Below are 13,364 nucleotides of genomic sequence, written 5' to 3'. Positions count from 1 at the left end.
TTCCTCTGCCTGGGACCGCTGTCGTACAGATCATGGGCCCAGCCATGGGCTGGCTGAAGGAGAGTCAGGGATGGCTGAACTGGCCCTCACATGAATATCATTGGTACCTAGTGATGTGGAAAAATTTGTCCCAATGTGACTCTCAGGTGTTAACTTCATTTCTTGAAAAATATGCCTCAGGAAGACACATGATTTTTCTCCATACATTTTCCATTTGACAGCCTTTGCTGGGACAGAAATTAAAATATTTTGGGCTTACAGTGTAAATATAATAGAAAGACAAAATATCTGACCTAAGTTTATTCAATCTTCCATTTCACCGTGAAAAACAAAGTAATCGAATCAAGTCTTTCTTTTAACCTGAGCTTCTCAAACCTTTTATTCTTTCGTCTTTCAGGGCGAACTTCAAATTGAACTTTAGTTGTTGGAAAAAATGACATAGATTTTGCATATTTTTCTTTTTTATCAGAGCATATATCAAAACTCTTATTATCTAGACTAGAAAATTTAGGAACTTTCAACATGGTTAATACACATGCATTCACATTTTAGATAAAAGGAGAAAAAGTATTGCACTGAATAATTAAAATAACGTTGACTCTATGACAATATTTTACCTAAATAATACATGTGATTTAATATGCATAGAAATATTTTTTAAAACACTCAGTTTTAAATCTCCACACTGCAGCATATCCTTCCCGTCGCTTTGAAGTCAGTCAGCACAGAGTGTGAGAAAGGGTAGGACTTGGGTAGAGTGCTCCCCAAACCCTCCCAGCTCCCCAGATCGAAGGTGCTATTTCAGTACCAAGTATCGAAATCAATTCAACTTATTTTACAACTCCACTCCCTTCTGTGCCTACACTGTTATAAGTTTGGTAAATATAATTTCAATATTATTAAAGTCCTTTTATCACAGATATTTTGTCATTCGTTTTTCTGCAATAAATTTGGTTGCAATCTTTTCAAGGCAAAAAATGGCTTACGAAGACGAGAAAACAGTATCATTCTATTACAACGAGCGCCTTTGTATGTTTCTTGTTAAATTACCTGTGAGTTCTCAAATTTTCCCTCGCACAACTTGGAACATTTTCGGCGATTCTCAACGCGCCGCTCTTCTCAGAAGTGAGAGCGAGCGTCCTGTCGAGAAGACATCCCAGCACACGTCCGTCCGCAGGAAGAAGACGCGTTTTCCCCTTGAGCTCTGCGCTCCTCCACTCTTCCCTAAGCCTCGCCCTTGCCCTTCGGTCCTGCGGACCCCGGGACCTGAACCAGCTGGCTCCTGTCTCGGGCATCTGCTCTCTTCCTTATGCCTGTCAAGTGCAGCCCAGGTGATTCATCACTGCACGTGGACCTGGGGAATGAGTAGCCAAAAATCGCCACGATCCACGAAACGGAAAGGACTCGTCGAAATGAGTCAGGAGACCCAGGAAAGCCGCTTCGATGTGTTTCCATGGCATCTCCTGTGGCTCTGCCCTCCTAGCCGCCTCGTCCGCCACGACCTCCCGCTGGCCAGCTCCCGCCCACCGCCAGGTCAGAAGCAGAGCTGCTAGCAACTCAGGAGCCAAGGACTGAAGGGTCTATATTCTTTTGAGTAGAAAAGAAAGTCAAAGAGACTAAGTATCAAGAAAGAGAAATAAGTTTTGAGATGAGGGCTGACGCAAAGGGTCAGCTGGAAGCTGAGCCTGGACAAGGAAACCCACCCACGACAGTTTGAGACCTAGGGCGCGCCTGGAAAAAAAGAATCCTTGTTATGGGGATGAATCGTCGAGACCCGTAGCTGGATGCTATTAAATATGCGTGTTATCTAAATAAGCGTCAATGTGGAGTCCGCACTCACTGTCAATCTTCTGATTATAATCCAGACACCCGTATGCGTTTGCTTATAAGCCACACCGAACTCTGTGATTCTAAGAATTCTTCCTGATAATGTACATGTGCAGGTGTGTGTGTGTGTGTGTGTGTGTGTGTGTGTGTGTGCGCGCGCGCGCATGCATACATGTTTATTCGGTCTCTTCAGCTCGGCTGATGTGATTCGTTCCTACCAGTGGGTACAGTCGCAGTGTGTTGGTATCAAGTTTCTGAGACTATAAGATTGAGACGCAGATTCCAGACTGGGGTAGATTCACAAACATGCTGAAGCCCGCCTGGCCTTCCCGCTGCCGATTCTGCGTTGACATATTTTACGAAGGCCATCGGAAATAACTTGAACCCCACGTGGAGGCCCAGGCCCACTTACACCAATCTGACAAGCAAAAGCGACATCACGTAGGAACCGGTTTTGCACATCAGAGAAAGAGGCATTATAATTTAAAAAACCTGGGGCACTCGTTCTAATCGTCTACACCAAGCGCCTTTGCTTTCGAAGAACACGTGACCATATTCACGAAAATAATAGCTACCCATCGTTGAGATCTTACAGGAAGTAAAAAAAACTCATAAACATGCATTAGTTGACAATCAACCAATGTTCAAACGATCCTATGAGGTGGCCAATATTATCCTATTTTAAAAATAAAAATATTGAGGCACAGAATGTCAAAGATTATGTGCAAAAGAAGCAAGAAACAAGGGATCCAGGACCGAAAGCCAGATCGGTCCCTGGCAGCCGTGCCAGAATCTGGCTTTCCCGGTGACCGGGTAGTGCGCCCTCCCCTCCAGTATGCGGCTCACCGGGCGCCCTGGCGACTTCGGCAATGCCTCGTAATTTAAATCATGAAGCAAACCCCCACTTGAAGCAAACTACCAGGTGAAAATTAAGCCAGGTTAAACCGAAGCCCGCCTGACACCTGACTCTCTAAATGCTGCCTAAAGGATCACTCGTCCCGCCCCTTCCTACTTCAATAGCTTCAATGGGCTTCCTCAGTATTGCCTCCTTAGGGAATGAGTTTTAGATGATCACGCCATCGGACAGTGGCCTGGGGCCACAGACCTCAGTTTCCGATGCCACAGAAGCTTCATGTGTCTCCTCTCTATGGTCCTGTCTTTCCCTCGTGTGTCCACTGTCCACATCTCTACGTGGCCGTGGAGACAGAAGCCTCGGTCTATTCCTAATGCACTGCGAATTTTGTGGAATTATCTCTTCCCGTTCCCTCCCGATTCTGTTGGTCCTGATAATAAAAATCTTCTTTAGATGGAGTAAGCTGGCTCTGAAGAAGCGAGAAGAACAACGTGCCGGGAACGAAGAGGCGGGCAGGGTGGCAGACCATGCACCCCCCTTCCCGCGGTCCCCAGGACTAGCCAGGTGGTTCGCGTTGCTGACGTTGACAGAGTATGAGCTGACCCCCCCTTCTGTATGAAACCACAATCCTAAATCCTAGACGTGATTCCCATGGACATCTAACCTATAAAAGCTTAGCCTATACCTGGTTATACTCAAAATAAGCAATTAAGAAAAAATATATATATTTCAACCCTAGACTAATAAAGGCATCCAGATGTTTGCCCCTTTTGGGGAACCATCACATGAGTTTGAGCACCACACGTAAGATTTCCACGACGTCTGTGAACTATCTAGTATTAGCAAAACACAATTAAAACCACAATCTCCTAATAATGTCATGAAAATTGTCCCAGTGTTAAAATTAATATCCACGACAGTTAATATCTGACTTATTTAACATAGAGCATATTATCATAATGAAAATCATCATTAATTTTACATTAATTTTAAACTTTTAATGCTTGAACCAAGCACCACAGCCCTGCTCCGATGTCACCTCTCTAATATAGATTAAAAACGTCAACGAATTTTACATATATTCTAATTTTATCCATTGCCTACATAACCTAAGTAAAATAATATATACAAACTGAAAATAATGTGCAATTACATGTAAACAATGTGCTTTATGTAACCTGAGTCATTATTCCATTAAAAAAAAAAAAATGACTTCACTTCATCAAATTTCAAATTGCTCCAGCTTGACATCCTTGCAGTTTAAAAATGTGATAACCAATTTTTATTGTAATAAATGATAACTCATCATAAAGTGAGCCAGTCAACATCACAGACTCTTTTAAATATTAGCAGGTTAAAAGGAAAATTGACACAGAATGAGCAATTTTATAATTACAGATAATGACTGCCAGGCCTTGCAAATGAATTATTTGGCTGCTACCGGTCTCAGTTTTCCTTTTATCCCAACTCTTAGAGATTTGCATTTCTATAAAGAGATTAGACTGCTTTATACAACGATCCATTTGCTTTAAAAATTGTCATTTTCAGAACAAATGAATTTTTTATTCAAATTCTCCAAATATCATTTTGATGGATACATTTTACCATACTACAATTGCCTTTTCACATTTATTGGGATTTAATGTATAATTAGTTTCTTCATTGCAGACCGTCTTTGAAATTACGCATTTCGGCATGATGGAAGTCCATTTAATTAACCGTTGCCGATGACCATCCAGACCCCTGTGTCACTGCATTTTATCTCTAGTGTAGGCTTAAGGAAATTTTACTTTCCTTTCGGAATTTGTGAAATGAAAGAGGAGAGTACTGTAGGTGCGGTTTTAAATAGAACTGGAAAATGTTTTCAAAATTATAAAGTTGTCTTACAGAAGTTCTTATACTAAGACGACAGTTCTTACGCTAAGGAAGACAAAGATGTAAGGAGAAAAACAAGCCTACTTACCAGGTGTGAAATTGTATCGAGCTGAAAATCCCATAGACTCCAGCTCTCCATCAGCGAAAAATTTAATCCATAGAAATCTTCCACTGGATTTTATTGTCGGTGGATTCTGTTGTCCACAGAAACGTCCAATTATTGGAGAAAATCCAAAAGGTCCATCTCGAACTTCGATATGATCAAATTTGCACTCCCAAGACGGCTCGATAGAGTACTTTTCATCAAAGTAAAGTTCGATGCACTGTCTTGGGGCAGCTGGAAAAAAAGAAAAATTATGTCTAGAAGACCCTTCTTAAATCTTTGAATTTCCTGATTCTCCTTCAGGTCTTATCAGCACATCCGGCAGACTTTGAGCAGGAGATGCATGGAGACACAGATCAGCGCTCCAATGAGAAATATTTCCGCAAGAAAGTCTAACAGACATTAGACATTGCACGAAATATTTTGCTGATATGAAATGACCATTTCGAAGTCCAACACAGAACTAACAAATTACCGTATTTTCGTGAAAGGCTGCTAACTCAGGTTCACAAAATAGAGAGGCATCTCTCTGTCACTTCCCATGGTTTCTGGACTAACCCGTTTTAAGGTCAGAGACCACTTGAGAATTATTTAGCACAGAGCTATGCAACTCTTCCAATAGTCCCAATCAGATGGCCCTGATTGGATCAAAGTGCGCGAACGAGGGAATTAACAGTGATTTTTCCCTGAGCACGAATATTATCTCTGGTTCAAACTTGTTCGGCAGGCCCCTAATGGTCACAGGAAAATGGTTGATGCACGTGACACGTAGGGCCCTTAAGAGTTCCTACAACCCACAGCTCCAGGGACCCCTCAGCTCGCACGCGGCCCGAGCTCCCGCCACTTCGGACAGATCGTGTTTTCTGAGATATCATGCTTTTTCGGGTTTTCGTGTATTTTCTCACTCGTTTGAGTATCTAAATACCTCATATTTGTTAACTCTTCTTTATGAAGGCGAATCTTGCTTCAAAGAAACCTCCTCTCACCATCTACTCGCTAAAGACAGAAACCACATCTATCCGCCTTCCTTTGGCAGCAGTCAGCATGGAGAATTTCTCAAAAAAAAAAAAAGTTTGTTGCTCGAATTGTAAATGAGCATATTCTCTTCATAAATGTTTTTACCGCTCTCTAAAGCATCAGCTTTCTAAACCTCCACGTGGGTGTGTTTGGGTGTGTTTACCTTGCTAGTGCCCTTCCATTTTTCCCTTGTCATGTCCAAAACAATTCAAAATACTGGCTTTCCAGACTGATATTCAGCCAGGACACTCCACGACAGCCATAACAATTATCGAAATATCCAAACTTTTTTCCCAGTTTATAAACAACTGTTGCCTTGAGTCCTTCTTCAGAGACCAACCCCCTACAAAAATCTGAAAGTTAAGACCTGACACAGCAGGGCCTGCTCCCCACGAGGTCGGCAATCATCCTGAGAGACTACTGTCCACGCCACTCCAGTTGTTAAATATATAGTGCACGTCACCCCTGATGGCTCTACAATTAAAGCCTTGAATGCATGGATGTCAAAAATTTATATAGGATGGAGATACATGATGGCTTGGAAATTAGAGACTTTAAAATATAATCTTGAAGCTTTCCAAAATAAAAATTGAAGATTATTGATTAAAGGTCAATGAATGTTAAAAGACTGTTTTATGGATTATTTTTAATCTCTAAACACATTTCTGATTCTTTGGGCATTGAAAAGAGACATCTTTTACTCTTACAAGAAAAATCAGGAATAGTTTTATCTACCACTAACATATATCGCAAATACGCTATCCACCATGACGACAGGTCTGAGAGAGCATCAATGATTATTTTTTACTCTGAAAATTGGAAAATATTTGGAAATAACCTGGAAAACCATGTTTCTCTGCCCTGATGTCCACCCCCACCACTTATCTCTCCAATAACAAAAAAGCAAATGCTTATGAAAGGGACCTGTTTATGTATTAGCATTAAAGAATCATTTTAGGTATCATCATCCTATGGGATGTGTCTGCATATTTATCTCCTCTTTGATAAGCTGGTGTGATGAGTTTTATGAGGAGACAAACTATTTCAGATTATAGGATATTTCTTTTAGATGTAAATAATACATGGCTAGAGATAAAGCCAGGGGAACAGTCCTGAGCTAATTTACCTAAAACTCTTATCAAGCAACATACATCTATCCATTCTTTCCTATTAGGACACACCTGGTCTTCTAACATGACTTCATTTATTCACACCTTCATTTTTGTTGTTGCTTAAGTTTTGTCCTACACGGATGACCTGGCCACTCAGTGTTCCTTCAGGAAACATACTATCCTTATGGTTTTTGGCAGACCACATGATACGCTGACAATTCATTTTCCTCTGGTCCAACATGTTGAAGTTAACTACACACTCAAATCTGAAATTCCACTAACTGAATTTTAAAAGGCAGTGAAATAACTTAAAACATAAGTATGTACCACAGTTTTCGTTGTAGATAAAAAAAAAAAAAAAGTGAGTGATTATGGTACATGTAAACCATTTGAATCTATCTTCGTCAGACTCCCTAAACATTTTCTTCCTTTCAAATCTCTCAAATCACAGTGGTCTTTCTTTCACTTTAATTTTTTCTTTAAGCCAACGTTGATCAAAAACTGAGGTTCCTTTTCAAGAGGTCTTAACCTCTTGGAGAATCTTTGCACACGCTGAGAACTGTGGGCACTTGCACCTGAATAGTGCACATCTGTACAGAATATTACCAATCTCTTGGAGGGAGTTTTAGGACAATCTGAAATCTATCCACAAAAGGGACCCTCCCTTCCATGACTGAGATTCTACCTGTATTTATCACCTTCTTACCTCAATAAACTTGATCAACTATTTACCCCTCTGAATCTTGTATTTTAAATTTACCTTTTCTACAGAATGGGCAGCACTTCTCAGAATTAACTATGACAATTAGTCTCATTAAAAGAAGAGAAGACAAAGAAAAGAAACCGCCTTTTCCCCTGGGTCCATCAATGCCCCCACGTGCTCCCCCATCCACTGCAAGCTGGCTCCCACCCCACTGTGTCAACGAGAGCACACATCTGAAATTATTAACAGCTTAATGGCCTCATGCAGTAGCTCCACCTGCTTTTACCTGATTTTTCTGTGCCGTAGCAGCTGGATCTTCGACTATGCCCTGATTCTGGCAACTTCATCCACGCTAGGTGGTGTGGCGTCTTCTACCTGCTTTTCCAGTCCATCTCTCTGGCTTCTTCTTGTTTACTCTGCCCGTCTCTTACATGTTGTTTCCCAGAAATCTATGCTATGTCATCTCTCACCTCTTTCTAGATCTTGCTCTGGGTGCCGATGGCATCCCGATGGACATCGTGACATAATATCGTCATATAATGATACCTGTGGCTCTATCTAAGACCAATTCAATCAGCATTCCTGGGGGCAGACCTAGGCATCATAGTTTTTCAGAGCTGAAAAACAGTGTTCCAAATAATCTCTCTGGTTAATTTTATCGACCCTAATCTCCTCAATAGCAATCGCTACATTTATGACCTATAAATACATATTTTCAACCTGGAACACTGCACTGACTTAAAGATCGATATATCCGGTCTCTTTATGAGATATCTCCATAAACACCAAAATCGAACACATTATTTTTCCTTCGAACCCTCTTTCTCCACCTATGTCCTTTATCTGGCACAGCAGTTCCCTCCAGCAGGTCGCCAAGCCAAAAACTCAAGAATAGACCCGGGAAGCCCTAGGTTCTCATTCCCACATCTCGTCACTCGTGGTTCAGCTGCCTGAGCATCTCGCATTTCTCCCTTTGAGCATCATGGATGTCGCTTCTGTATTCTGGCTTTGACAGGATTTACTTCGTCTTTCACAGTAAGTTTCAACTTAACGTTCTTTTCCTTTACTTATTTCATCAAATTCTCACTTTTTTTTCCTCTACTTACTTAGTATTTCAACAGTACCCCATTGTCTATAACAAAGTTCAGACCTTCCTGGGGGAACCCACGGACTAGCACGTTCTCCTGCATCTGAGACTGCCCAGCTCGTCAGCCTCCTAGCTCATTCCTGTCCTCGTCCTCTGCAGAAGTCAGATACACAGACCCCAGACCTGACGGAAAGTTCCACGACGCGAGTACCATGTCTGTTTTGTTCAGTACTCTCTAACCTATGCCTGAAAGAGTAGTTGTTTCTTAGTAGTTGTTTCAATAAGTATTTGTTAAATAAGTGTGTGACGATTAACTATAACCAAAGGTTCCAGTGTCCAACTTTAAGGTCCGTCCTTGGTATAATATAACTAGGAATGAAGGCGCATATGTGCGTGATATTAAAACCAAATGTCGGCAGTGCTTTTTAATTCTAAAAAAAAAAAAATGATAAACAGAAAAGCACAGATAACATGCAAAGATTTGCTTTCGAATTAACCCTTAAATGAGAGAACTAGTTAATTTTGTTCTTTTGAATAATTTGAAGTTTAAAGTACTGTTGCTTCAAAACACAGGTTATGTGAATTTAAGCAAGATGTTAAGCTTCTCTGACTCAGTTTCTTCATCTGTAAAATAGGCCTACTTCCTATGATTAAATGTTTCGATATACATTCTTTTAAAGTTCCCGATGTTTTATATATGTAATAGAGATGTAATATTAACTTATTAAAAGGAACGACTGATTTTAACCCAGAATTTCCATATTTCAACTTCCTTTTCTACCAGTCATAAGAAGAAAATTCACCAGAGCTGTTTTCTCAGCTTTACCCGTTTATTGTCAGAGCTTGTTCCTGTCCCTGCTTGTTAAAAGTTCAAGCTCAAGCACAGCGAGGGGAACAGGAAGACCTCTGGCCCAAGATTTACAAAAAGAAAAAGAATCCTAAATAGAAATTCTTCAAGTCAGGTAAACATAAAGCCTTTTTCTCTGAAAGATTGAGCAAATGAATTGTGTCCCTTATGTATAAGTAAAAACAGCCTCCATCACTTTCTGTCGAGGTAGCTCTGTGACTGTGTGACGGAGTTCGGAGACAAGTTATTGTCTAATCTGAGCGATTAGATACTAAAACCTATTATATTAAAATCTTCTACCACAGGTGAAAATTTCATCTAGCTAGCGATACATTTTTAAATCTTACCGAATAGAGAGGGCGACACAGACTATGCATCCGCCCCATTAACTCAGAATTCCAAATCAATTAAACCAACTGCAAAATAAACTTAAGTTATTGATTTGCTTTGAATTACCATTCTTTACCGATTCATAACCCGAATGATTCCAATAATTGGCTTAATTCCAGATAGCACGGTTATTTGATTCCCTGAGAGATACGTATGTGCAAAACCAATTTTCGTTGCGTCTACATGCGTACAGTCCGTACCCAGCACAGAGGTGGCCAGGTGTGGCCCCAGCCCCTCACCTTCTATGATGTAGATGCACTCTCGGTCCGGGGGGTACTTGCTAGGGTAGTTGGGAGAGGTAAAGACACCTCCCTCCGCATGTTTAGTCCAAGTGCCACACTGCACTGACTTCTGTGTTCCTGAAGTGGTTTGCTTTTCTGGAAAAAAAAAAAAAAAGTTAAAAAGAGCCATCATCCAATTTTCTATAAAACTAAAAATAGAGAGGACATTCTTATAATATCCATTAGTAAATTAATCTCTAAATGCTGTCTTAGTCAAAACCAATCAATTTTACACACTATAAAATGTTCCGATATTCTGAAATATTAAGAGTATGGAAAAAACAGAAAAATGCAAATAATTAGAAGTCTCCCACCCTCAGCTTTCCAAAGAAACACACCTGTTCCTTTCTTGGTTGCCCCAGACAAATGGAGGATGATTAAACTTGCTACAACTGAAGCAGAAAAGAAAAATCAGAAAGAGAGAAGATTAATATACACTGAAATGATCGAACGCTATCACAACATAATATAATTAAAAGACAAAAATAATATCGAATCAGGTTAATTTTATTAAATTTTATTGTTGTTAACTGTTCCAACTGGCCTCAGAACTTGTACTAACAGATTCAAAATGTGCAAATCAGGAAAACTCAGGGGCGCCTTCAGGAAGAAATGCCAGTTCAGAAGGGATGAGCCCCAGCTCCCGAAGCCATCGTCTGCCAGAGACTGAGAGGCCATACAGTCACCTACTAATGCCACATTACAGTAGGAGTTGAGGACCCACACCGTTTGTCTCTAAGCTGCCCTTTGTGAATGGCTTTGCTAAAGTGTCCAAAGGAAGAGTGCATGACAGCAGGTGACAGGATGAAAAAGAGAAGCCTACAATTCGAAAGGACTCTAGGACTGAACCTACCACAGTGCCCATGTCGTATTTTAGAAAGTAAACACTTAGGCAACTCCTATGGCTGGAGGAGGAGAACAGAGGAAAACAGATTAGTGTGGATCGGAGGCATCTGGCAGCATTTAGAAAAATGTGTCTTATAAACATGTGTTGGACTACGAAGGGCTCCCGTCCTCAGCACTTTCTAAGCTACACAGTTAATACCTTCTCCCCTTAACTTTGGTTTAATGTTTAGTATTTTCCAGATATAGATTATTAATTCGATGAAAGTGATTTTATAAGCTCTTTATATAGTCCATTTTTTCAGTATCAAAAAGAGACTCTGATCGGCAACTAAAAAGTGAATCTTCAAAGACCATTGCAACCTTGACTTCTGTTTTACTAAGTGGATTCACTGAGCATATTTACAAAACCTAAAACTAGAAATTTATCAAAGTAATCTAGTCTTCACGATTTTTTGTCTGTCCTCTTCTTCGTTTTTGTTTTCATTTTGTTGCCCGATTATCTAAAAGCTCTAAGTTCCATTAGGCGCATAATCACGTTTCCACTTAAAATGCATTGGGGGAACGGGAGGCAGTAATTCACAGTGGTTCCCTGACCTGAAGCTCACCACGGGAGCTCACGAACGTTTCCTTAGAGATTAACCCAAGAAAAGTATCTGGGCCTTGATATTAGTATCTGGGAAATCATTTTAATTGTATTATTTTGTTCTCTAGCCTGGTCATCTGCTTTAAGATTAAAACATTAGCTGTTGTCATTCTGTGTGTTTAAATAGAACGAAACCTTATTTTAAGTTGCCATGATTCTCTACACGCACATGCACACAGGTATTCAGCCATCAACGTCAGGACAGAGGTTTGGCGTTTTCTTTACAGTTTTTCCTGTTTTTACCGAATCCCATTGTGGGATATGTGCTCTGATGAACGAACGCATCAGCAAAACCGGTCTTTTCACTGCGTGGCAAGGAACGAAGACTCTAATCCTTGCTTTATCACGTGAAATTTCCACCAAACATTTTCTTATATTGGCTTTGACTTGATGACTTTTGTGGCTATTTGCCTCCTGTCCCTCCCCGCTGGCCGCACGGGTACCACGCGCTCCTACCTGAAGCAGCACGAGCGGTCCACCGACCCGGAGGGTTGAGGGTCCCCCGCCCTCCCCTCCTACGGCGCTGCGTTCAGGGGAACCCTAAACTGCGGACTGGAGGGGAAGGTGGGCCCGCTGAGCTCCAGAAGCCCCCGAAAGAGGACTAGCCCCTCTCACCCCGCAAACTGCCGCCCGCGCGGCTTCTCCGGCTTCCCAGCCGCGCGCCCCTCGGGCCCACTCCCCAGCCTCTGCAGCACGTGCCGCCCCGGCCACGCGTGGTCCTCCGCCCCCCGGACGTCCTGGTCTTGCGGGGGAGGGGGCCGTATCCCCGGGCGGATCTGCGACCCGGCGGCCACCGGCCGCCCCCACGGCCCGGCCCGTTCTGCTGCGATACAGAAAGTTTACACCCGGCCGGGACGCGGGCGCTGCGGGGGCGCGGGAGCGCGGCGGCCGGTGGCCCGCGTTCGGCCACCAGGGAGGCGAGGGCGCGCGGGCGGCGCGGCGGGAAGGGACTCACTGTGAAGCAGACTGCGTCCATGGGTCATGTCTGTTCCTTACACCAGAGGCTCCGGGCTCCACTAATTCCATCTAGAGACGGGGAGACGTCCGGCGGCGGGGGAGAGCTGCGGGTCGGGGGACGCGAGGGAGCCCGCCGGGCCCGGCCCGGACCGGAGCGGGGAGCGGGGAGCGGGGAGCGGGAGGGCGGGAGGAAGGGGCCCCGAGCCGCGCGGCACAGGACCCGGCGCCGCGTCCTCCGCCCCTGGCTCGCTCGCTCGCGCTGTCGCCGCCGTCACCGCCGCGAAGCCAGCATCCCCACCGTGGCGCTCGCATCACACCCGGGCGCCGACCGCCACCAGCAGCGCCGCCGGCGGCAGCACCCCCCTGCTTTGCATCACCGCCGCCGCCGCAGCTGTCAGGAGGGCGCGCGGGCGGGGAGCCCCGGGGCGCCCCGAGCCGGGCCGGGCCGGGCCGGGCGGCGACGCGGGGGCCAGCGCAGACCGACGGCAGCGACGGCGACGGCGACGGAGCGGGCGGCCGCGGCGCGCTCAGTCCCCGGTCTCGGGCACCGCGAGCCGCAGGGCGGCGCAGCCTGGCCGGGCGGGGGTCCCGCAGCAGCGCTCCTGTCCCCTGCCCTTGGGGCCCGTCCGCTGAGGCATCGAAGACAGGAGGAGAGGGTCCGTCATCGGCTCGCCGGGCCCCGCGCCACCTCTGCGGTCTCCGAGCGGCCGGTGGGCGTCTGGGAGGAGGGCGGCGGGGCGGAGCGGGGGTGGGGACACGGGGCGGGGAAGGGGGGCGGGGAGCAGCGGCACAGTGGGCGCCTGAGTCGGCCTGGGCTGCGCGA

The 13,364-nt window shown here is 44.2% G+C and overlaps 1 protein-coding gene across 1 annotated transcript in view; it reads right to left on the bottom strand.

Annotated features, from left to right (window-relative positions):
• NETO1 (neuropilin and tolloid like 1) overlaps positions 1–12,702 on the bottom strand; it is a 76,917-nt gene extending 64,215 nt beyond the window's left edge. Inside the window, exons 1-4 of the mRNA XM_039839630.1 lie at positions 12,540–12,702; positions 10,434–10,487; positions 10,054–10,191; positions 4,644–4,892 (exon numbers count right to left, since the gene is read on the bottom strand). Of these exons, the coding sequence (XP_039695564.1) occupies positions 4,644–4,892; positions 10,054–10,191; positions 10,434–10,487; positions 12,540–12,567 (469 nt within the window). The 5' untranslated portion in view covers positions 12,568–12,702. The remainder of the gene's footprint in view (positions 1–4,643; positions 4,893–10,053; positions 10,192–10,433; positions 10,488–12,539) is intronic.
• Positions 12,703–13,364: the final 662 nt, after the last annotated feature.

The sequence above is a fragment of the Pteropus medius genome, unplaced genomic scaffold, assembly GCF_902729225.1.
Source record: "Pteropus medius unplaced genomic scaffold, Ma_sr-lr_union100, whole genome shotgun sequence".
Classification (NCBI taxonomy): domain Eukaryota; kingdom Metazoa; phylum Chordata; class Mammalia; order Chiroptera; family Pteropodidae; genus Pteropus; species Pteropus medius.
The sequence above is the reverse complement of the archived record's forward strand: the minus strand, read 5'-3'. Positions and strand labels throughout refer to the sequence as shown.